At 39.2% G+C, this 24,298-nt stretch overlaps 1 protein-coding gene across 10 annotated transcripts in view; it reads right to left on the reverse strand.

Annotated features, from left to right (window-relative positions):
• The window catches only part of ULK4 (unc-51 like kinase 4), a 706,344-nt gene that overhangs the window by 404,053 nt on the left and 277,993 nt on the right, over positions 1-24,298 (reverse strand). For all 10 annotated transcript variants that reach the window (XR_013413811.1, XR_001443048.3, XM_077992220.1 and 7 more), the window contains one exon: positions 14,524-14,616. Coding sequence is in view for 8 of the 10 variants with exons in the window: in XM_077992220.1 (XP_077848346.1) it covers positions 14,524-14,616 (93 nt within the window). In the remaining 2 variants the exon portion in view is untranslated. The remainder of the gene's footprint in view (positions 1-14,523; positions 14,617-24,298) is intronic.

Below are 24,298 nucleotides of genomic sequence, written 5' to 3' on the forward strand. Positions count from 1 at the left end.
TAAGCAGAAGTTCAAGAAGAAAATGGAAGAATGATCCAACAATATATACAACTCTTAAATCATAAAAACCACTGTCCATAAAGCCTGGAAGACCCAGGCTAAAATTCACCTCTAGGAAGAGTTCCAAAGCAGGCTGAGACACTCAAACAGGTGAGTCCTTCTGTCCAATGTGAAAGTGGTAAATTAAGTAGTAAATTCTGAACATGTTTAAATGATTTATGAGAGGAAATGTAACATATTTTCCCCAACAAGAATAATTATTTCCTAATAATTGTTTAAAAGGCAAGTATAAGAAAAGGAGCTCATCAAAATGACAATTAATACCTAACTTTTATTTTTTTTTTTTTTTGAGACGGAGTTTCATTCTTGTTGCCCAGGCTGGAGTACAATGATGTGATTGCCTCCCGGGTTCAAGTGATTCTCGTGCCTAAGCCTCCCGAGTAGCTGAGATTACAGGCACATGCCACCATGCCCAGCTAATTTTGTATGTTACTAGAGATGGGGTTTCTTCATGTTGGTCAGGCTGGTCTCGAACTCCTGACCTCAGGTGATCTGCCTGCCTAGGTCTCCCAAAGTGCCAGGATTATAGGCGTGAGCCACTGCGCCCAGCCAATGTCTAACAGTTTTTACTGTTTGTGTTAAAGTAAGAAACAAAGGATGGTACCAAATGACTACAGCTCCAAATAGAATTATGTAAACAGTAACAAGGCATTAGGACAGTGCTAGTCATTGTTGTTACGAATATTCTAAAAACAGCAATATGTAATATAGTTTCCAATTACCCAAATAAGAATTCAATACCTTGTCCACCCAACTGATAGACCTCATCAATTGCAAACTGGTTTCTTAGCCTCCTCATCAATTGCAAACTGTTTTCTTAGCCTACCCTCAATCACCTAGTCAGCACCATTTCAAAAATCTCACTTTTAAGCATCTCAAAGCCAAAACACAGCTTCTTAACTTCCCAGCTCAATTACACCTCTCCACTTGTGACACTTTTCTTCTCCTTTAGGGAATGTTGGAGGAGGAGGGTAGAAATCCACAAGAGGGTAAGAACATCAATCTAGCAGGTCACCACTTGCCCTCCGACATCACCAGTTTTACCCTTTCCAGGAGAGAAAGCATAAGAAAACTTGCAGTAAAAAGCCAGAAGTAGGCTAGGCATGATGGCTCACACCTGTAATCTCAGCAATTTGGGAGGCCAAGGCAGGCAGATCGTTTGAGCCCAGAAGACCAGCCTGGGCAACATGGTGAAACCCCATGTCTACTGAAAATACAAAAATTAGCCTGACATGGTGGCACAGGCCTGTAATCCCAGCTACTTGGGGGCTGAGGCAGGAGGGTTGTTTGAGCCTGGGATGCAGAGTTTGCAGTGAGCCGAGATTGCACCACTGCACTCCAGCCTGGATGACAGAGTGAGACCCTGTATCAAAAAAAAAAAAAAAAAAAGTCACAAGTCAATCTCCTTCACAGCTACTCAACTTTGCCACTGTGATGCAAACACAGGCACGGACGATACATAAAAGAATAGGTATGGCTGTGATGGCAGCAGCAGCCCATCTGGAGCAGCCTCTCCAAAGATGCCAGCTGTAGCAGGGGAGGCTCGGCCAAGGATGCACACTCTGTGGGGCTGGCAAGAGGCAGGAACAGGCAGGAGCCCCGCCCTCTACTGAGTCAGCAGGGCAGGGTACCTGTGCTCCCGGCTGCAGCTGCAGCCACCCAGTCACAGCTCTGGACCCTGGCATCCCTGTGTTCTCCAGGCCTGGAAAATCCCTGCACCCTCTGCCACCCCCAACCTCAGAAGTGCCTCTCCTGCTCCCTGGCCTCTCCCTGCTCCTGGCACCTGCTCTGGCTGTGGCCGAGCCTGGGCACTGTCGCAACCCAGCTGGGGGTATGCGTGCTCAGGGTGGTGCAGACACACCAGCCCCCTGCCGCCCCGGCCCCCTCCAGACTTTGGGTGCCAGTGAGCACGGGAGGAAGGCTGGGTGGGGTGTTGAGGGTGGCTTGGCACAGGCCTGCAGGTGCCCCACAGCACAAACAGCCTGGGCCACCATGGATGGCATTTTGATGGCAAAAGGCAGACAGGTTCCTGGGCAGAAGAGGAAGGATTCCCGGTGAAACTCCACCTTCAAGCCAGGGATAGCCTGAAGCCTGGGGACAAGGCTGCCAGTTCCAGGTAGAGTCCATGGCCCAGACTGAGAACTTATGGTGCCTTTTCCACTCACGGACCAATGAGCATGCACTTCCTTCTCAGCCCATGAAAACCCCAGACTCAGCCAGACTCAGACAGACATTGGGACTACCAGCTGAGGGAAGGTGTTACCCACTTCGGGTATCCTCGACTTGTCAGGACAACCTGCCTGTGGAGAGGAGCTACCCACTTTGGGTCTCCTGGGAGCTCTTCTGTCACTCAGTGAAGCTCCTCTACATCTTGCTCAGTATACAGTTGTCCACATTCCTCATTCGTCCTGGATGCAGCACAAGAACTCAGGACCCACCAAATGCCAGGACTGAAAGAGCTATAACACAAACAGGGCTGAAACACACCTCCTGTTTGCCATGTTGCAGGAGACAAGAAGGAGAGAAGAGCTCCCATCAAGGATCCCAGACCCAGACCTAGGGGCTTCCCAAGCCAGGGCTGTGATACCCTCTTTGGGGTCCTGTGGTTGCCAGCACCTCCAAGCTTCTGGATGCTACCATGTTGCCTGGTGCCCAGAGTGGAGGCTGCTTGTGGTATGCCTGGTCCAGCCATAGCCTTGCACAGAGCTGGCACCTGTGCTGGCACCTGGAGTTGTCCGCCCTGCCACAGCCGGCACACCTGACTGTGCACGGTGGCCAGATCCCACGCTCGCTCACACACCCCATGCCACTATGTGCCTGGCTGGCCCTTGGCAGGCATGGGATCCAGGCTGATAACATAAGCTGAGCGCAGCCTGTTGGGCCGAGTGGGCAGAACGAGCCCAGCAGGCCAGAACAAAACTCGGGCAAAGGCACCAGCAGCCACAGAGATTTCCGGCTGCAAAAGCAACACCCCAAGGATCCTGTGACAGCTGTGTTCCAATAATATTTTATTTACAAAAGCAGGTGGTGGTCTGGATCTGGCCAGGAAAGTCCAAATTTATCAGCCCCCTGCACTAGATTGTTCTCATTAACATAGAGACAACACTAAAATATTCATCATCTTAAAAACAAATGAAAAATCTCCTTTGACCCCCGTATCTCCTTCTAGCTCTCTATTTTCAGCTCTCCCCTTTGTAGCAGAACTCCTTTAGAGTTATTGATGTTCCCTGTCTCCACTTCTTTATCTCCTCCTCAATCCACTCCACTAGGCTTTTGCCCCACACAGCACTGAAAATTATCCTTAAAGAAGTTACACCTTCTGATGCCAAAATAATGGTAATCCTCTGTCCTTATCATACTGACCCTCTCAGCAGCCCTGGATATTGTTATTCTCTCCTTCTGAAAGTCCCTGAAAATTGGAGGCTTGCTTTTAAATACTGCAGCTAGCACTAGCACAGCCAATTAGCTCCCTCACCTCAATCCTACATTTCACCTTCCCAAAGAGAGGCTGCCTCTGTCCACCCTCTCAAAAACAGCCCACTCCACCTCACAGAACTCTCCATTCTCTTTATATGCTTCAATATTCTCCACGGCACTTGTAACTAGTGGAAGGTATGTTTGTTTAAGTTGATTTCCTTGTTTATTGTCTATTGTATACCTCCATTCGATCATAAGCTCCATCTAACACCAGGACATTGTTTGTTTTGCCCACCTCAGTGAATATAACTAGTTGTGAAGTGACTCAACGAATGAATGAATGAATGAATGAATGAATGAATGACAACTCTTTTGCAGGCAGAAAAAATGCCAACCTGATTCTGTTCTGAAGTTCCATAATTCTATGATATAAATAGACTATAAGACCTCAAGAGACAGAAAAGTAAAAAGGAATTTTCCTGTGGGCAACTAAGGAAATACTTTGGGGGAAAGTGTTAGGTAGCATTCCATTAACAATGATGATCGCTAGATTTCTATTTAAATACAGGAGGAAGGAACTGTGAATTAGTGTTGACTGTAGCCCCCAAAATACCCAGGCAGTTCTGACCAAAGACCAACTAACTGCTAGCTTCCAACACAAGCATGCACTGGGTGACTCATGTGACCTGGGCGCCATGTGACCAAAGAGACATCACCGGGGAGAGCTCTCTGCCAGGCTCTGGTTACCCTGCCTTGAGAAAAGCTATCACGGAACCCACGAAAGCCAGAGAAGAATAACTACAATGAGCAAGCCCCCAGCCTACAGGGCTGCTATGAAAATAAGGATTCAAAAGATTAAGTTGTCCCTGACGGCAAATATGAACAGTCTCAATGGACCCAACTGAGCCTCATACAATAGAGATGGGCAATGAAATGTTTACTGAATTATCGTGAAACAAGGGGAAACCTCTATGATGGGAAGCAAGATAATGGAAGAAAATAAGCAGAAATATTTACCACCTAGAGCAGCAAAACTCACATAAGTTTTTTATATCCTGAAAATACAAATAACATCAAAACAAGCTTAGATCAATTACTATTGATCTTCCTTATGAATAAGTAAGAAAAACAGAATACCTGGGACAAAACTCCTAAGAATTCAGGTCGGTGTTTTTCTACAATCCTATCAGAAAAAGAATACTGGAGTAGACGGAGATAATTAACACTTATTTCATCAGTGCTTAGTAAAGGCTTGGGTTTGTTTCTGGAGGAGATACAGTGATGAGTTATATCATAATTAACATAAAAAGGAGAGATATCAACCCTATCAGTGTGGTTTAAGTCATAAACCAGAACAGGGCTCAAAACCTAGGACAGTGGGAGAAGGAAGAGGCTAAACTGAACGAGGATATAGACTCAAACTACAAATCAAACAGTTCCAAGAGCAACACAGTAATGAAAAGCAAAAAGAGGTGGGGGTCAGAACCTCATGATGATAGCAGGGGGAAACAGGAGAATCATGCTTTTGTTTTTATCCACATGACACTAAGAATGACTGTGTTGAGAAATTGGACTGTTCTTATAAGTGTGACACAGGAAACCTAAAACACTTTGACTTTAAGTTCTTTGTGATATTCATTTGGATTTTTAAAAGAAGAAAGGGACTCTGCTGAGTAGTACAAAGCACCATGAATAAACCAGGAGATGTGAACCTAAAATTTGATCTTGCTTCAAATTGATTGTGGGCCTTAGGACACACAAATTATTGCTGGAGCCTCATTTTCCTGATGTATAAAATGAAGACATTGGCACAGTATACTAACAATATCTTTTTACTCTGTATTTTTGATGCTTTGATATCCTGGGGTCTTACTAACCTAGAGGGAATGCCTGTCCCAGGCCTAGCTAATTCCTACAGACAGCAAAGAACTAGCCTTTGAGCATGTCTTTCTAATGCAAACCGACCAATCCTTAGCTCATAGCCATAACCATCTCCGTTATTGAGCTCTTAACACTGTAGGCCAATATTCCTCTGCCCTGATAACTCCAGGGTCAGGTACTAGACACCCAGGGACAGCCCCTACACTCCAGAGCCCCATTGAAATCATTCAAACTAGCCAATCCTAAGGCTGCTTACCCTGTCTTGCCTGTTCCTTCCCATGAAAACCACAGTAAAAGTTCTTGTCCACATTTTCCTCTGCCCCCTGACTGGCCCTGGTTCTTCCTCACATGGCACTCAGTGGCATGGTATGCCCTTGCTCTTGGATCTTTTAGTAACAAACTATTTTTTCAATGGCAATTGTCTCCTCATCTATTGGCCTCGCCATACCTGAATAATAAAATCCACATTTTAAAAGACCCAGATGATCTCCAAAGTTCCATCTAGCTCTAAAATTCCAATATTCTGTGTTCACATGAATAAAGACCAAAAATTTCTATTCCTTTAAAGCAAGAATCAGCAAACATTTTCTGAAAAGTGTCCAGAAGTAAATATTTTAGGCTTTGCCAGACACAGAATCTGTGTCACATTCATCTCTGTAAGTTTTACAACCTTTTAAAAATGTAAACACCACTCCTACCTCACAGGCCTCACACAAAAACAGGCTGCAAGCCAGTTGGCCATATGGGTCACAGTTTGCCAGTCTCCACTTTAGATGACAAGGGAAAGTTTACAGACCTTAGGAAGTCTTGCAAAACATAAAAAGCTTTACTGAATCCATAGTCAGATTTAAAACCACTCTGCAATGCACAATGGGGAATCACTATTTATAAATGTATACAATAAACCTAAGTTGTTTCCTTATAAATCTCACACCAAAAAACCATCCACTTCTGACCCAGAAATAACTGTTAAGAATTCATGTGACCGTAAACTCACATCTGTGCTAAAAGAAAACAGTGAGAAAATATCACCGTGTTGAAATAACTATCCTGGCCGGAGTCCAACAGACACAAACTCAACAGGTTCACAAATCAAGAAATCCATTGCAAGGACAACGTGTATCTATTCTAAATATACTTATAAATTGTGGATTTCTCTAGAACCAGACAAGACAACACAAAACAAACATATCCAACTATCAACATTTCCTTTAGAATGAGAGGTGCTATTTTACTAACAGCTTTCAAAGATAGTTAACAACCACTGACAGCTGAATCAAGAAAAAGGATTTCCATAGGAAAAACAAAATGCTAAACTTTTCAACAGTAAAGTAAAATTTTATGCTCAAAACTGTTAAACACCAATAATACATGCTGGGTAAGTATATAGCATTATAATCCTGAAATCAAGCAGAGAGAAAGGGGGTCTTTTAAAAGCTTTTGAATCAAGAGACTGATAAAAGGAGCGAAAACTCAAAATTTGCTCAGTGTTTTAAATATTTTATGCTTGTGTTATCCCCTGAAATTCTACTTTGACGAAAAGCATGAATGTGCACCCAATTTGAACAAATGGCTGAGAGCACTGGAACACGAGCTATAATCACAAAAAGAAGAAAGGGCAAGTTAAAAACAGGTGCTCAAGAGCTCAGTTCCCACTAGAGAAACCTTGTATTTTAATCTGCAGAGTACCAGTGAAGAATAACGAGAAACCACGTATGAGTGACCCTAAAACAGAAACAGGAGTCTTACAGACTCAGAGACTGACTTGAGTCTCATTATGAGGCTTTTCAATATACACAGGTCACTTGAGAAGCATCAAATTATTTCTGAAGAAATCAGTTCATTCTAATAAAGTTTGTGGGATGCAGTGGCTCACACCTGTAATCCCAGCACTTTGGGAGGCTGATGCGGGAGGATTACTTGAGCCTAGGAGTTTGAGACCAGCCTGGGCAACATAGCAAGATGCCATCTCTATTTAAAAAAAAAAAATTTGTTAAAATTATCTAGGTGTAGCGGCATGCCCCTGTGGTCCCAGCTACTCAGGAAGCTAAGGTAGAAGGACTGCTTGGGGTTTGGAGTTCAAGGCTGCAGTAAGTGGTGACCACATCAGTGCTCTATACCCTGGGCAACATTAGAATGAATTTATTACATAGTTACATGGTTATTTCACATATTGAGACTTCATCAAAGGAAATATTTTAGCTGTATAAATTCAGCTAATTGAGGGTAAAAAACTTAAATGGCTTATTTTAACAACATTTTAACAAATATCTCAAACATCTCTGATGATTTGGGCTTTTACTTTTACCAGACTACAAAATTTGAATTAAAATATGTAAGAATATGGCAATGCCTAACTTTATTAAGGCATATAATAAATTGAAAGGCAAACTGAAGTGGAAGCTATTTTGTGACTGGAGTATCCTCAATGGCTTGCACAACCGCTTTGCAAAGTCAATTCAAAAAGACTGTCCTGCCCATGCAAGTTTTTTCTGCCACTGAAAAACTTTTCCCCCTAATTTTTTGTAGGGTGCTGGAGCTCTGGTTTGAATCAATACCACTAGACATTTCTACCTTCTGTCAAAGGGATTACCTCTTTTAGGAATATTCATATTAATATTTCTTCCCCTAAGAATAATGAAAGGATGAAGAAAGGAAAGGAGGGGGAAGAGGGAACACTTATATGGCATTTTCTATGGACTAGGGGGTCCACAGAAATATTAATATTTATTACTCTTATTTTCCAGGGGAAGGGAATTTAGGTACAGACAAATGAAGCAACTTGGCCAAAATCACACAGCTAGTTGGGTTAAATTCCTTTAGATGCCATCATCATCAAAAGACATGGCATTAAAAAATCATTACATGTATTAAAATCATTACATTGTTTAATAAAAGCCTATTTATAAATCTAAGCACCGTCATTAAATACTAAGCACCCTTAGAGTAAGAACATATTTATTTTTGTCATCATTCAGTAGTTGCTGATTAAGATGTTTGATAAATTAATGAAAGAAGGAACAAATGAAACAAAAACTGATGAGAGAAGTAAGCTGAAGACTGGTGACTATATGGCCAGAAGTACTTTTCACTCAACACTATACCATTGATTCACTGTGAATTTCATTTAAGAGATCCCTAAAATTTCATTCTGATGAACGGGACTTTTACGAATCTTGTCATAAAACAAATAGCTCTAACAAGCAAACTAAAATAACAACAATTCTTAGACACAGAATGTAAACAATTTTTTTTTTTTTTTTGCAATTCAGGAAAACCGCTAAATTTTGCTCCAAAAGAACTGGAAGAAGTTAAAATGTAATTTGTTTGCTGAGGAAGATTTGCTGAAAGCTCATTATCTCTTAATGGAAACAAGATACTGGAGTGTTGCTTTCTCTGAGAGGAATGATTTTGGTGCAACCTACTGTAAAATTAAGGAGAGAATAGGGCAGTGCTCAGGGGAGTTAACACTTCCCTCCCAATAAAACTGCACCAACATGGCAAACAACTTACCTTTCTGCTATACACTCAATAATAAACTAGATCCACCAGGGAAGTACTTTTTTTTTTTTTTAAATCCTGGTCATGTACAATGCAGATTTGATTATGCTCGTCCCTCACTTAAAGGGGAACAATAAATTCCCAATGGTAATATGACTAAGCTTTAACGACTTCCATCAACTAAGAATTCTATAAAATAAGAATAAACACATAAAAATCATAATGCTGTCGGATGCGGTGGCTCATGCCTGTAATCTCAGCACTTTGGGAGGCCAAGGGGGGCAGATCATGAGGTCAGGAGATTGAGACCATCTGGCTAACACGGTGAAAGTCCATCTCTACTAAAAATACAAAAAATTAGCCAGGCATGGTGGCAAATGCCTGTAGTCCCAGCTACTCAGGAGGCTGAAGCAAGAGAATGGCGTGAACCTAGGAGGTAGAGGTTGCAGTGAGGCAAGACTGTGCCACTGCACCCCAGCCTGGGCAACAGAACGAGACTCTGTCTCAAAAAAAAAAATCACAATGCTCCACTTGATACAGGATGGTTTAATGTTCCAATAGTTATTATATGGTACTCTAAACTCATAATACATACAAACAAAATTAAAACACATATATTTCAAAGAACATGATGCTGTTGGATACAATTAATAAGCAAGTTAAATTTGTAACAAATTGTTCATGGTTATTTTTACATATTTGGAAATCTATCTGCACAAACAATTAAGGCACTCTACACTTGATGTACATCTGTAGCTGACCATTTTGCCTCAAAACCACTGACACCCTGTAATCCCAGCACTTTAGGAGGCTGACGTAGGTGGATCATGAGGTCAGGAGTTCAAGACCAGCCTCGCCAAGATGGTAAAACCTCATCTCTACTAAAAATACAAAAATTAGCCGGGTGTGGTGGCGGATGCCTGTAATCCCAGTTACTCGGGAGGCAGAGGCAGAGAATTACTTGAACCTGGGAAGTGGAGGTTGCAGTGAGCTGAGATCGCACCACTGCACCGCAGCCTGGGTGACAAAGCGAGACTCCGTTTCATTAAAAAAAAAAAAAAAAAAAAACCACTACTGATACCAAATAACTGGGAAGGATCTCTAAGGTTAATGACTGCCATTTTAGGCACTTGCCAAAATCAGGGGTGACATTCCCTAACACAAAGACTAATTTTTTTGGTTACAGTAAGCATATAAACGGAGCATTCATAGAAATTCACCATATATTAGGCCAAAGCAAATAATAAGACAGAAATAGAACAAAAAATATTACCTGATCACAATGCAATAAAACTAGAAATTAATATCAAAGACTTAATCGTCACAATAAGGGAATGGCAAAGATCACATATACACTAATTTGATAAAGGTTTTGAATTAATAGGCACTTGTACACAGACGGTGGAGAGAAAACTGGCACAACTTAGATTGGGGAAAATTTGGCAACATCTCTCAAAATTACAAATACTTAGACCAGTGGTTCTCAAACTTGTTTGTACATTTAACAGCTGGGGAGCGTCTAATTACTGATGCCAGTGTCTAGCCCTAGAGATTGTGATTTAATTGGCCTAGGGTATGGCCTGGACTTCAAATTTTTTAGAAGCTCCCCAAGTGATACTAATGTATAGCCAAGTTTGGAAATCGCTTGCTTAAATCTCTTTTGATAAGCAATTCCATGTCTCATTTATGGTACACATATATTCACACACATGATCAATGTCCTATTTCATTAACTGTAGCTTTGTTTTATAATACTAAAAGATTAGGAAAGAACAAATATTCACCTAAAGGAGACTTGTTAAATCAATATGTAATATTGATAAAATGAAACACTATGTATCTGTTTAAAAGAGTGGCACAGATAGTATATGAATTACATTTCAATAAAACTGTTAATTTTTAAAAGAGGTCCAGAAATGATATAGACAGCATGCTACTGTCTATGTGAAAAACAGTACACACATACACACACACACACACACACACACACACACACACAAACTGGCGGCAGTGGTTCTCTCTGGAGGAAGGATTGCTTTTCTTTGTATACCCTTTCAAATACTGAAGTTCCGAACATGTTATGTATTAACTCTGAAAAATAAATTTTTTAAATTAAAATGAAATATAAAATCAATGTGGTCATGTTCCCCAAGCAAACAGAATTTTTATGAGGTAACATTCAAAGGCGCACAAGCGAACGTTTTGGAATGATAGAAACCCTCTTTATCTTAATTGTGATGGTGGTTTACATAATTGTGTACCTTCTTCAAAACTCATAGAACTATATACCTCAAATGAGTGATTTTAATCCATGTAAATTATATTTCAATAAACCTGTTTGTTTGTTTATTTATTTACTTAAAGCTTACATGACAGCCGGGGCCTCTTGAACAATGCTGATAGAAATGTAAATTGGTACAACCCACCTGGGAAACTCCTTTATGGTACAGTGTATCCGTTGGATCTGGATTACCACAAGCCCCCAGACCCAGCATTTTTACCCCTGCATAGGAATATTCATAGCTGCACTCTTCATGACAGCAAAAATATGGAACAATCCAGACTTTGTTAAAAGTAAAATGGATTGGGTGACTGTGGTGTATTTGTGCAATGGAAAGCCAAGAGAAGATGATTTGATTTGAAAAGTAGCATTGCCCAGACCAAGGAACCGTTGGCAAAGGGCATAAGAAGAAAAAGATACATACGCATTCCTTGACCATATGAAGGGGCAGTCATTCTCACTCATAAGAGAAATACATGTTAAAATTACTCTGAAATAACTCATTTCACCTGTCACAATGGCAACATTGCAAAGTTTAATGAGTTTTGATGGCAAGACTTGTAAAGAAGTAAGCATCCTCAGATATGTCCTTTGGAGGTGTAAAATGGTAAACCCAAGGGAAAAAAATTTGGCCATATAAAAAAAAGTTCAATGTATTTCTCCTTCGATACTCAATACATTTATAGGAAGTATCCAATAAGATATACATTCATGCATACAAAATTACACATTTATGAAAGTATTCATTATTTGCAATTACACAAGATTAGAAACAAGTCTATCCATTAGACACTAGAAAAGTTATATCCATGCAATGGAAGATCTTACCACTGTAAAACACAATGTAGAAGCTCTCTATGTATTGATACAGAAGCAAATCTAGAGGATAGACAGTTAAGTGAAAAAAATCAAAGGGCAGAAAAACATACATAACATGCTAGTTGTGTATAAAAGAAAGAAAAGAGGCCAAGTGTGGCAGCGAACGTCTGTAATTCCAGCAGTCTGGGAGGCCGAGGCAGGTGGATCACCTGAGGTTGGGAGTTTGAGACCAGCCTGACCAACGTGGAGAAACCCTGTCTCTACTAAAAAATACAAAACAAATTAGCCGGGTGTGGCGACTCATGCCTGTAATCCCAGCTACTCGGGAGGCTGAGGCAGGAGGATAGCTTGAACCCAGGAGGCATATACACAGGTATATACACATATGTGTGTGTATACTCATATATATATACTCATATACATACATAGAGATAGGCAGGCAGGCAGGCAGAGAGAGAGAGAGAGAGAGAGAGAGAGACAGACAGACAGACAGACAGACAGACAGAATTTAAGTAGCCAGAAAAAATTCAGGAGGACATACACCAAAATAGTAACAATTACTACCCCTAAGGGAGAAACCTGTGAGGCAGAGGGTGTGGGGGATGGAGAAGCCAAGAAGATCTCTTGATTTTATTGTTAGAATTTAAGGCAAAAACAGTATATTCAAATATTACTTGTTCGATCAAAACAAAAAAATACAAAAACTATTCCACTAAAGTCTGCTTGTAAACTTTTTTTAAAAACTAGAGTAAATGGACTTCTAAACCTAGTCTCTAATCACTTTTAAGATAAAAAGATTCTATAGAGGCCAAAGAACTGCTTCTACTTCTCTATGGTTTTTCTCCTCAATATGAGGAAATTAAGCTGAATAGAGTTGGCAAGAAGGAAAAGGAGTCTAGAAAACTTGACACGTGAATAAGCCAAAGTTACAGTTAAAAAAGTAATTGCAATCTGTTCAATCTAATGAAAGGATAAAATTAGGATACAGTATTAGCACATGATGTCAAAAGTCCAGACAAGAAATAACTATCTGAATTTTTATGCAACTTCTAATACAGATTCAGTCTTTAGAATTAAATTTCTTCTTCAGGAATGGAGAATGATCCCTTCTGAGTGATGAATTTGGAAGGCTCATTGCTCAGGCTCTCTAAAAGGCTATAGAAACAGTGAAGCAAACACTTTGCTTCCAATTGGCAAAGATAAAAAGGGTATTAGTTTAGTGCTCCCCAGATTATTTTGCAACATGGCTCAGAGAACAGAGGGTAGTATTTACATGGCATCCTTTGGAAATGGATAAGGGAAGGTAATAGGCTCGAGAACTACTACAGCCCCAGCATAACCCAAACCCAAAAGACCAAGAGCAACTTGTCTCCTGTGACTCAGTCACAGCAAATCTACGTGTCCTGACACACCCACTGGGATGAGTGTTTTGGATATGAGCACTTTCTAATAACAGCCTTTCTTGTTTGCTAGTAACAACAGTCATAGTGGCTCATAATAATGCAGTACTTTCTGTGACTGGACACCAGACCAGAGGAAATCAAGATGGTAGGGGCTATGTGATTTAGTTCTTTGTTAAAGACCAACTGGTAGCTCTGGAGATGCACTGTACCTACAGATGGTATTCAAATCCCAAAAGGTCCTCAGACACCACCTGTACAAGAAAAGTAGTTTTCTTGTTTGAAAGCAAAAAGAACCTCTTCCTTTCTCCTTTCTTTCCCTTCTGTGGACCTCTCAGACAAACTATTCTTCACAAAGCTAAAAACATCCCAGCAACTAGTTCTAAAGAAATTTGGCATCATCATATTCAATACCATCAATAAAGATAAAAGCTCTCTACCACTTAAGAAAAAAAAATATATATATACACACACACACAGACACACATATATATATATATCAGCCAGGTGGGGTGGCTCATGCCTGTAATTCCAGCACTTTGGGAGGCCAGGGTGGGTGGATCACCTGAGGTCAGGAGTTCAAGACCAGCCTGGCCAACACGGTGAAACCCCATCTCTACTAAAAACACAAAAATTAGCTGGGCATGGTGGCGGGTGCCTGTAATCCCAGCTACTCAGGAGGCTGAGGCAGAAGAATCGCTTGAACCCAGGAGGCGGGGGTTGCAGTGAGCTGAGATGGCGCCACTGCACTCCAGCCTGGGTGACATAGAGTACGACTCCGTCTCAAAAAAAAAAAAGCATGTCAACTAAATAAAATGGTAGCAAATAATAGTCGATAAATACTATTGAGATTTAATAAACTGCTCAGTACAAAATGAGGCACCAATTTTAAAGTACATATATTGTTTTATCTCTTAAGAGAAGTTACCATTTTAAAGCAGCATGCATTCCACAGTATGCCGACTCTAATAAGAACTAAAACTTCTACGAGAGTCAAAACAGCATAAATGACAGATATTACAATCCATGAAACATTAAAAAAATGACAATTTTGACAACTCAAACATTAGTCTTTTGGAATCTCATCTTTAATAACATTTTCAGAACACATAAAATTCATTTTATAGGTGAGACACAAGAAAAAGAAATTTGAACTTCCAGTACCTTGTGAAAGTTGGGTTGTGTTCAGTCAACGCAACTAGCAGTTTCAGAGCATAGGCTGGTACCGGGTCAGGTTCTACAAGAATGTGCTCATACCTGAAATGATAAAGATATTTAAAAAGTATTCAGTAGGAAAAATTCTGTCCAACCTCGAATTCTATATCCAGCAAAACTATCAATTTAGCTTGAGACAGAAAGATATTTTACATACTAATAAAGATTTAAGTAATTTACCTCTCATGTGCCCCTTCTCAGAAAGTTACTGGCAAATATGCTCTATTGAAATAAGAGAATAAACCAAATATAGAAAGACAAAAGAAAAAACAACTCAGTAGTTGTTCTCACTTAAATGCTACTCTGGACAATAGAAATAATATACCATAAGGTACAAACATCTGAAACATATACAGACACTGAAATAAATGTATGAGTTATAGGACCTACACAGGTTACTTAACCTCATGAAGTCTGAAACAACTTCACTCTCCAATGCTGATAATGATACTCACTTACTTCAAAAAATATTGCTGTTGGGAAGATTCAGTGAAATAATCCATGTAAAACAATTAGTATTGAGCTGGGCATATAGTAAGAGATCAATAAACACTAGGCGTTTGTGTTAAAGGTCTTCAAGAACATCTTCACATTCAGAGACTCGTTAGAGAATTCACAGGACTCAGCATGGCTAAGATGTAGCACAGCAGCATTGTAAGGCCATCTCTGAATCACATGGGAAAGGATGCACGCAGAGGACTACAGGATGTCATGTGCCAGTTTCCTTATGTCCTCTGTCTTCCATGAGGGGTCACACACAGCACACTCTTCCCCCAGCAACGAAAATGCAGCACATGTGTGTGATGTTTCTGCCCAAGGAAGTCTACTGAGTACTCAATGGCCAAAGTTTTTATGAGGGGCTGGTCATGTAGGCAACCTCTATCTAAAATGTATGAAAATTCCAGATTCCCAGAAGGAAAGCAGCTGTGTTCAGCATAAACCAGACTGTCTGCTCAAACAGTTGAGGCACAGTGAGCTACCCTTATCAGCTAAGTGTTAATTGGGTGTACTCTGACAGTCAAGTTCCTAGATGTCTAGCCAATGACAATATTTTGTTTACAAAATTTTTTTTTTTAAATCCTACATTAAATGTATTACCAAAGAGGATAAAACTCAAAATGTTTTCATCAAAATTTCCACAACAAGTTCTCCCAAGATTGTTTTCCCATGTGATTTGCTAGGCAGAGGCTGATTTATGTACTTCATCTTACCTGTTCGAGGTTTACTCTCCCGTATGCAGCACTGTGTAGATGCTCAATAAACGAGCATCAAATGAATAAACAAACAAACTAACTGATTTTATTATTTAATTCTTTGGAATAGCCAACAACTAAAAAGGGAGAAAAATATCTCTAAAATTCCTAACTGGATATTTTAAAAATCTATGATATAAAACAGATGCCTTTCATCTAGAGAATAGGGCCCCATGCTTACTCAGAGCTTATTTACTGTCATTTTGGAAATCACTGTATAACAAGCCTAATTATATAGCCTGTAAGCCCACAACCATTAAAAAGGAGCTAAGTAAAGAGAAGAGAGGGACTATTACAGGAAGGCAACCAATGAATTATAAGAAGTAGGACTTGAAAGCATAAGAAAAACAAAAGAAATCAATCCCAAGAACCCCAAGCAAAGAATAGCCTGTGGAGCATTTAATACAGAGTAAGAAGTTGCTCAAATTCAAATGGGACCTGAAGCCCACTACACACCACAATGTCCAAAACTGGAGTAATGAGTCAAGGCAATGTTAAATGGAATGCAGTGTTCTGTTTAAGAAGTCAGGAAATATCATATTTTAGAAAATTTGCTTAAATTTTAAAATTATAGTAGTTAAAGGATTTGCCCATGTATAAAATATATAGTATAATCAAGTGTGAGTAATTTCAAGAATGAAAAAAATCAACATTAGGAAATCAGTTAATATATTTTATCATATAAATAAAACAAATACCAAGCAAGCATCTTTAGGGATAATAAAAATGTCTGATAAAATTTAACATCTACTTCAAATTTTGTTTAAAAAAAGACACAACTTAGCATACTAGAGAGAGATCATTAGTTCCTTTACAAATTCTTATGAAATAAAAGGTTCTTGCCATCTTGAGTAAAGAGTATGTAAGAACATTCTCAAAGTATAATAATTTGCTAGAAGGACTCACAAAACTCTTAAAACTTGTTACACTCCCAACTATGGTTTATTACAGTGAAAGGATGCAGATTAAAATCAGCAAAGAGAAGAGGCGCATAGGGCACAGACAAGGAGAGACCAGGACAAGCTTCCAGCTGTCATCTCCCAGTAGAGTTGTACAGTGTTTACTCCTCCCAGTAGCAATGTGTGCAACATTGGTGAAGTACTATCAACCAGAGAAGCTCACCTGAGCCTTGGTGTCCAGGGCTTTTACTGGAGGTTGGTCATGTAGGCATGGATCACTTGTGGAATTGACCTTAGTGTCCCAGTCTCTAGCTCCTCCAGAGGTCAAGCTGATGTGTTGTAGCCCAAGGCCCCCATCATAACTCACAATGTTACTGCCATAAATTATCAGGCGAGGCTCAAGGTCTCATGAATTCAAAGGTACTCTTACCAGGGAGGATATTCCAAGGCCAGGAAGTTATCTCCCAGGCGGCAGTCAAGGATCAGTTTCTCTAGAATGTGCAAAGTTTGAACACCCTACACATGATGAGTTAACCCTTTATGGCATACATCCCTAAGAAGGAAACTGAGAGGCACTGTCATTTAAGTCAGAAATAAAATAACAATCCTCTTCCACTGCTTACCAGTATTTGGAAATTGTCTGGCCAGGCAGATTGAAGTGACAGTGAGAAACTTCTGATGAGTCCTTCATGTACCCTGGATAACCAGCTCTCCTTGTTCCCACTCCAAGACATACTTGAATCACAGAAGGAAGGAGCCACAAGCCTGTGAATTTTTATAAAGCTTCCCAAGTAATTGTCTTATTCACGTGCTTGTGTGGAAATCACAAGAGGAAATATGGACAACAACTACTTAGAAATACAACAGAAAAAAACATTCTCAACAGGGCTGGAAAATATATCTTAAAATAGACTTGAAACATATAGAATCCAAATGTAAAAAGAAAACATTGGCTAGGGATGGTGGCTCACACCTGTAATCCCAGCACTTTGGGAGGCCAAGTGGGAGAATTACAGGAGACCAGGAGTTAGAGACCAGCCTGGGCAACATAGTAAGACCCTGTCTATAAAAAAAGAAAAAGATTATTTTTAATTAATCGGGTGCAATGGCACACACCTATAGTACTAGCTACTCAGGAGGCTGAGGCGAGAGGATTGCTTGAGCCCAGGCATTTAAGGCTGCAGTGAGCTATGATGGTACTAGTACACTCCAGCCTAGGTGACAGAGCAAGACCCTGTCTCTTAAAAAAAAAAAAAGAGAGAGAGAGAGAGAGACAAAGAAAACACACTGCTGAAACATTACTGGCTGAAATCAAAGTGTCTTGAGGTTGTTTGAGGTTATCTAACCTTGAAACAGGAGGGAAAAATAAAGCTTGCACTAGCTTGCGTGTAAGAATTTTCCCAAAGAATATTGCTCTGTTTCCCTCCGGTTGGAAAAAATGATGGGCAAAATTCATATTGGGCACGTTTAGAATATAAATACTGAATATATTTTAGTTTAATCAAATGATAGGCTTGTAATGGTCAGCAAGATCAAGCCAAAAGTAGGCTGTGATTTATTAAGCTCATCTTTGAAAAAGCAGCTAGTAATTGAGTTTTGCACTCCTTTGAATGCAACTTAGCAGAAAAAAATATATAGTGATGAGCCCTGACTCTTGAAATGGCCTCAGAGAAGACTGACTAGTGAAGAGCTGGCCCATTTTGATGGACTAGGGGCTGGAGAGGAATACTCCAAGTGCCCTGAGGCTGGCCAGAGATTAAGATCACTGTTGACAGTGCCCTGTCCAGACGGTGCCCTGGAACCTCACACTTCTTTCTCTAGGATCTTCTCTAACCAAGATGTCTTTGCTAGAGACCAAAACAGGAAAGATGCAGGCAAGAAAGACCATTCATACTAAATTCAGATCCATTCCAAAGAAGAGAAAATCCCTTTTAAAAATCACATATTCGGGACCTAAGGCAAGAAGCTAAAGATGAGATAGTCCCCAACTCTTAATTCTTCATTACCAATCCTATAATTAGTAAATCCCTATCTTGTCAAGTGCCTGGTATAGACAGTGCCCAATTAGGTCAGCTGGGAGAAAACTGAAACTGGTATATAAACAACTCTGGATTATCATGAGAAAATATTCTGAGGGATGTGACCAAACAATTGGTCAAGCGGAGAAGTGTCTCCAATTTTGTTGAGGGGAGGGAAAAGGAACTGTATAATAAAGAAGTCCATTCTGCAGGGATTAAGTCAGAGACTCAAATTTTCATCTCAATAAAGTGTGCTCTGAGAATGTGAAGGAGTGATTCCAGAATATTCAAGAAATTTCAGGGTTTGAGGAATGTTCCTACAATGAGGAAGATTCTGCTACATGAAAGGCTAGAATACATTATACAACCACAATAATTATTACATATAGGGTGGAATAAAGAATATACACATACAGTTATGTGCCACATAATGACATTTTTGGTCAACGACAGATGGCATATACAACAGTGGTCATATAAAAAATTTTTTCTGTATCTTTTCTGTTTGGATACATAAATTCTTACCATTGTATTACAGTTAGCAGCAGTATTCAGTGCAGTAATAGGCTGCATAGGTTTGCAGCCTGGGAGTAAAAGGCTATACCATAGAGCCTAGGGGTGTAGTAGGCTGTGCCACCTAGGTTTGTATAAGGTAAACTCCATGATGTCTTCACAATGATAACACTGCCTAATGATGCACCATTTCTCGGAAGGTACTCCCACATGGCGCACGACTATAAATCAAAAGAAAAGAAAGGTAACACCTAGCACTGGATAGGAAAGAGTAAATTTAGAAAGGGAGTTAGACTGGTTAGACCATATCTCAAGAAAATATATCTCTAATAAATTAACATTTTAAGGAAAAAATTTTGACTTTATTAGAATACTAAAAATGAGTAAATATTTACATATTGTTGGGCAAGAAGGCCTCTTTAGCATAACAAATGTAAAATGAATGAGAAAAATACTTATAACCTTAAAGTTTTTTTTTTTAAGATGGAGTCTCACTCTGTCCCCCAGGCTGGAGTGCAGTGGCTCTATCTCAGCTCACCGCAAGCTCCATCTCCTGGGTTCACGCCATTCTCCTTCCTCAGCCTTACGAGTAGCTGGGACTACAGGCACCCGCCACCATGCCCGGCTAATTTTTTGTATTTTTAGTAGAGACGGGGTTTCATCGTGTTAGCCAGGATGGTCTTGATCTCCTGACCTCATAATTCACCCATTTCAGCCTCCCAAAGTGCTGGGATTACAGGTGTGAGCCACCGTGCCCGGCCACCTTGAAGTTCTTAATTTAAATATTTCTCAATGGCAAAACCACCATAAACAAACCAAATGAGGAAAAGATAACTTGCAGAATGTGGGTAAAACAAAAAAGTTAATATTCTTACTATATAAAGAGCTACTGCAAATCAATAAACAAACCACAGAAAAATGGACACAATTCACAAAGAAGGAAATAAATGGCCAAGAAGCATGGGGAAGAAATGGTCTACGTCATCGACATCTGGAGGAATGCAAATTAGAGCTAACAAGGGCACAATAAAATGGGCAGTTTCATAAAGGGAAGCTGGTAATATAAACTGTTGATCCTGTTTAAAAAAATTGGCAGAATGTTTTAAATACCTTTAAAATGCATATAATTTTGAGGGTCGGGAGGAGAGACAGGGTCTTCCTTTGTTGCCCAGGCTGGAGTACGTTAGTAAGATCATGGCTCATTGCAGCCTCAACCTTCCAGGATCAAAGGATCCCCCAACCTCAGCCCAGGTCCCTCCCTACTCCCACCCCAAAGTATCTGAGATCACAGGCTCATGCAACCTAATTGTTTTATTTCTTGTAGAGACAAAGTCTCACTATGTTGCCCAGGCTGGTCTCAAACTCTTAGGCTCTAAGGATCCTCCCGCCTTGGCCTCCCAAAGTGCCGGGTCTACAGGAGTGAGCCACTATGCCTGGCCAAAATGTATATGAATTTTAACACAGAAATTCTATCCCTAGAGACTCTACAAAAGGAAACAAGGATGTGTCCAAGGATGTAGCCATAAAAAATGGTTTTTGCAGCATTATATATAATGTATAATACTGGGGAACTCCTAGATATTCAGTGATTGGGAATTGTTCAAATGATTTTTAGTACATCTACAAATGTAGGTATAGATAATTTTATAAGACAGCCAATAATATAGTGTTATATAAATGTAGATACAGTCACAGACATAGATAATAACAATACAATGTCGAGGAATAGTGGGGACAGACAGGTTCCAAACAGAGAATTTCAGAAAATGCTAAGTAAATCTCACCAGGAATGAAGAAACCATAGAATGAAGCAGGAAGATACTAACTTAAAATGGCAGGCAAGAAGCAAAACGTTGAGAGTTTTGAATAGTTGGGTAAATGCTGTTAATGTGTTCTACAATCTTTAGGTTAAAATGTTTCTAAGCAAGGGAAGGAATTGAGAAAGGTAATGTGTTAAAATACAAATCTAATAGAATGCGACATGGATCTGAGGCTTAAGTTTACAGAGATGTGTGTGGAAAGAGATATTCTGGGTTTAGGTAAATAGCAGGCTGCCAAACAGCAAGGATATTGAGGTAAAATCTAACTTTTGAGAAGGTTAAGTACATTCCTCTAGACTGCTACAAGAAAGGGGTAGATGGCTGATTCTTCTTAGCATTTCTGCACAGTGTCTTTCAAAATGTGAACTAGGTGACATCTTTAGTCCGCTTCAAAACTTTATAAAATAAAATTAGGTATAAATCAAACAATAGTTAACTTCAGGACTTCCCAGTCTTGTGAGTTTTATGTGATTGAGCTCTGTGTGATTCTCTGGTGTTTTGCATGGATACATAGATAAAAGTATATCAATAGTTAAATGGATACATAAATGAATAGTAAAATGGACAGTCAGGTGGGAAAACCTATATATACTCATATATATAGGTATGTATATATGTATATACATACACGTGTATGTATATATACATATACACACTTTTTTAAGTAAAAGAAACGTAGGTACTTCAAAATAAATGTTAAATATAATTGTACATAGTAAGCTCTACTCTCTTCTGGGTTGTCTCTTCAATTAGATCAACAGCAAATTTTCATTATGAAAGCCTAAAATAGATAGAAGAAATCACTTAAATAACACTCAAGATTTACAAAACATATGCGAAGAACTGAAGTAGTAGAATTATCCTGACTATCCTGATTGAGAAGGAGCAAATAATATTTATCTTTATGCTCTATTACCTACCGTTGACTCCCAAACTATCCCAATTTACATTTCGGTAGTTAGTAACCCAAAGAGGGAGATTACTGTACCTAAATGTGCCAATTTAGGCACAGACTGAAAACATTATACAATGATTAAGTAAAAGAAATAAGGTAGAATATGATGATGCTTTTGATGAAAATTATCTGAAGTTAAATTTTTATCTACAAAAGATTTATCAAAGGTGAAAAACACCCCTTACTCACAGATTGGAAGAATTAACATCATTAAAATGACCATACTGCCCAAAGCAATCTACAGATACAATGAAATCTCTATAAAAATACCAAAGTCATTTTTTACAGAAATAGAAAAATAATCTAAAAATTCATATGCAATGACAAAAACAAAAAAGGCCAGAATAGCCAAAGCAATGCTGAGCAAAAAGAATAAATCTAGAAGCATCACACTACCTGACTTCAAAACATATTATAAGGCTATAGTAACTAAAACAGCATGGTATTGGTATAAAAATAGACACACAGATCAATGGAACAGAATAGAGAACTAAGAAGCAAATCAACACATTTGTAGCCAATTAATCTTCAACAAAGCCATCAACAACACACACTGAGGAAAGGACACTCTCTTCAATAAATGGTACTGAGAAAACTGGAAAACCATATCCAGAAGAATGAAACGGGACCTGTCTCTCATCATATATAATCACAATAGATTAAAGACATAAAACCTGAAACTATAAAACTGCTAAAAGAAAACATAGGGAAAACTCTTCAGGACATCGGTCTAGGGAGAGATTTTATAGCTAAGACATCAAAAGCACAAGCAACAAAAACAAAAACAGACAAATGGGACTATATTAAACTTAAAAGCTTCTACACAGCACAATAAAGTCAACAGAGTTTGTTGTTGACTTTATTCAAAAAATAAGAGACAATCTGTTTACTGTGAGAAAATATTTGCAAACTACACAACCAAGAGGGGAACTAATATCCAGAATATATAAGGAACTCAACTCAGCAGTAAAAAACCAATAATAATAATAATAATAATAATAATAATCCCATTTAAAAGTGAGCAAAGGACATAAATATTTCTCAAAAGAAGACATAAAAATGGCCAACAGGTACATGAAAAAATGCTCAACATCACATCAACAGGGAAATGCAAGTGAAAACCACAATGAGATATCACCTTATACTGATTAAAATGGCTACTATGAAAAAGATGAAAAATAAGAGATATTGGCAAGAATGCTGAGAAAGGGGAATTCTTATGCATTGTTGTGAGAATGTAATATAGCCATTATGAAAAACAGTATGGAGACTTCCCAAAAAACTTAAAATAGAACTACCACATGATCCAGCAATCCCACTGTTAGGTATTTATCCAAAGGAAAAGAGATCAGTATATCAAAGAAACACATGCATTCCCATGTTTCTTGTAGCACTATTCACAATAGAAAAGATCAGGAATCAACCTAGTGTCCATCAACGAATGTGAGATACATACTCAACGGAATACTCTTCAACCACAAAAAAGAATGAAATCATGTCATTTGCAGCAATATGGATGAAATGGAGAAATGGAGGTCATTACATTAAGTGAAATAAGCCAGGCAGAGACAGACAAATACCACATTCTCTTATATGTGGGAGCCAAAAAAGTTTATCTCACAGAGTTAGAGGGTGGAATGATACATTCCAGACACTAGGGAGAATGTATAGGCAGAGTGGGGAATGAAGAAAAGGTGGTTAATGGGTACAAACATACAGTTAACTAGAAGGAATAGCTCTACTCTTTGATAGAGAAGTAGAGTAACTGTAGTTAACAACAATGTATTCTACTTTTAAAATAGCTAAAAGAGAGGACTTGAAATATACTGATGCATAGAAATACTAAACACTTGGGTAATAAGATACCCCAAATACTCTTGACTTAATCATTACACATTCCATGCATGTAACAAAATTTCACATGTGCCCATAAATATGTACAAATATAATATATCCAAAATTTTTATGTTTTAAGACAGGGTCTCATTCTGTCACCAAGGCTGGAATACAGTGGCACGATCACAGTTCCCTGCAGCCTTGACTTTCCTGAGCTTAAGTGATCCTCCTACCTCAGCCTCCCAAGTAGCTAGGACTATAGGCACACAGCACCATGCCCAGCTAATTTTTTCTAATTTTTTGTAGAGACAGTCTCACTATGTTCCCCAGGCTGGTGTCGAACTCCTGGCCTCAAGCAATCTGCCTGCCTCAGCCTATCAAAGTGCTGGGATTACATGTGTGAGCCACCATACCCAGACAAAACTTTCTT

This window comes from Macaca mulatta, chromosome 2, assembly GCF_049350105.2.
Source record: "Macaca mulatta isolate MMU2019108-1 chromosome 2, T2T-MMU8v2.0, whole genome shotgun sequence".
Classification (NCBI taxonomy): domain Eukaryota; kingdom Metazoa; phylum Chordata; class Mammalia; order Primates; family Cercopithecidae; genus Macaca; species Macaca mulatta.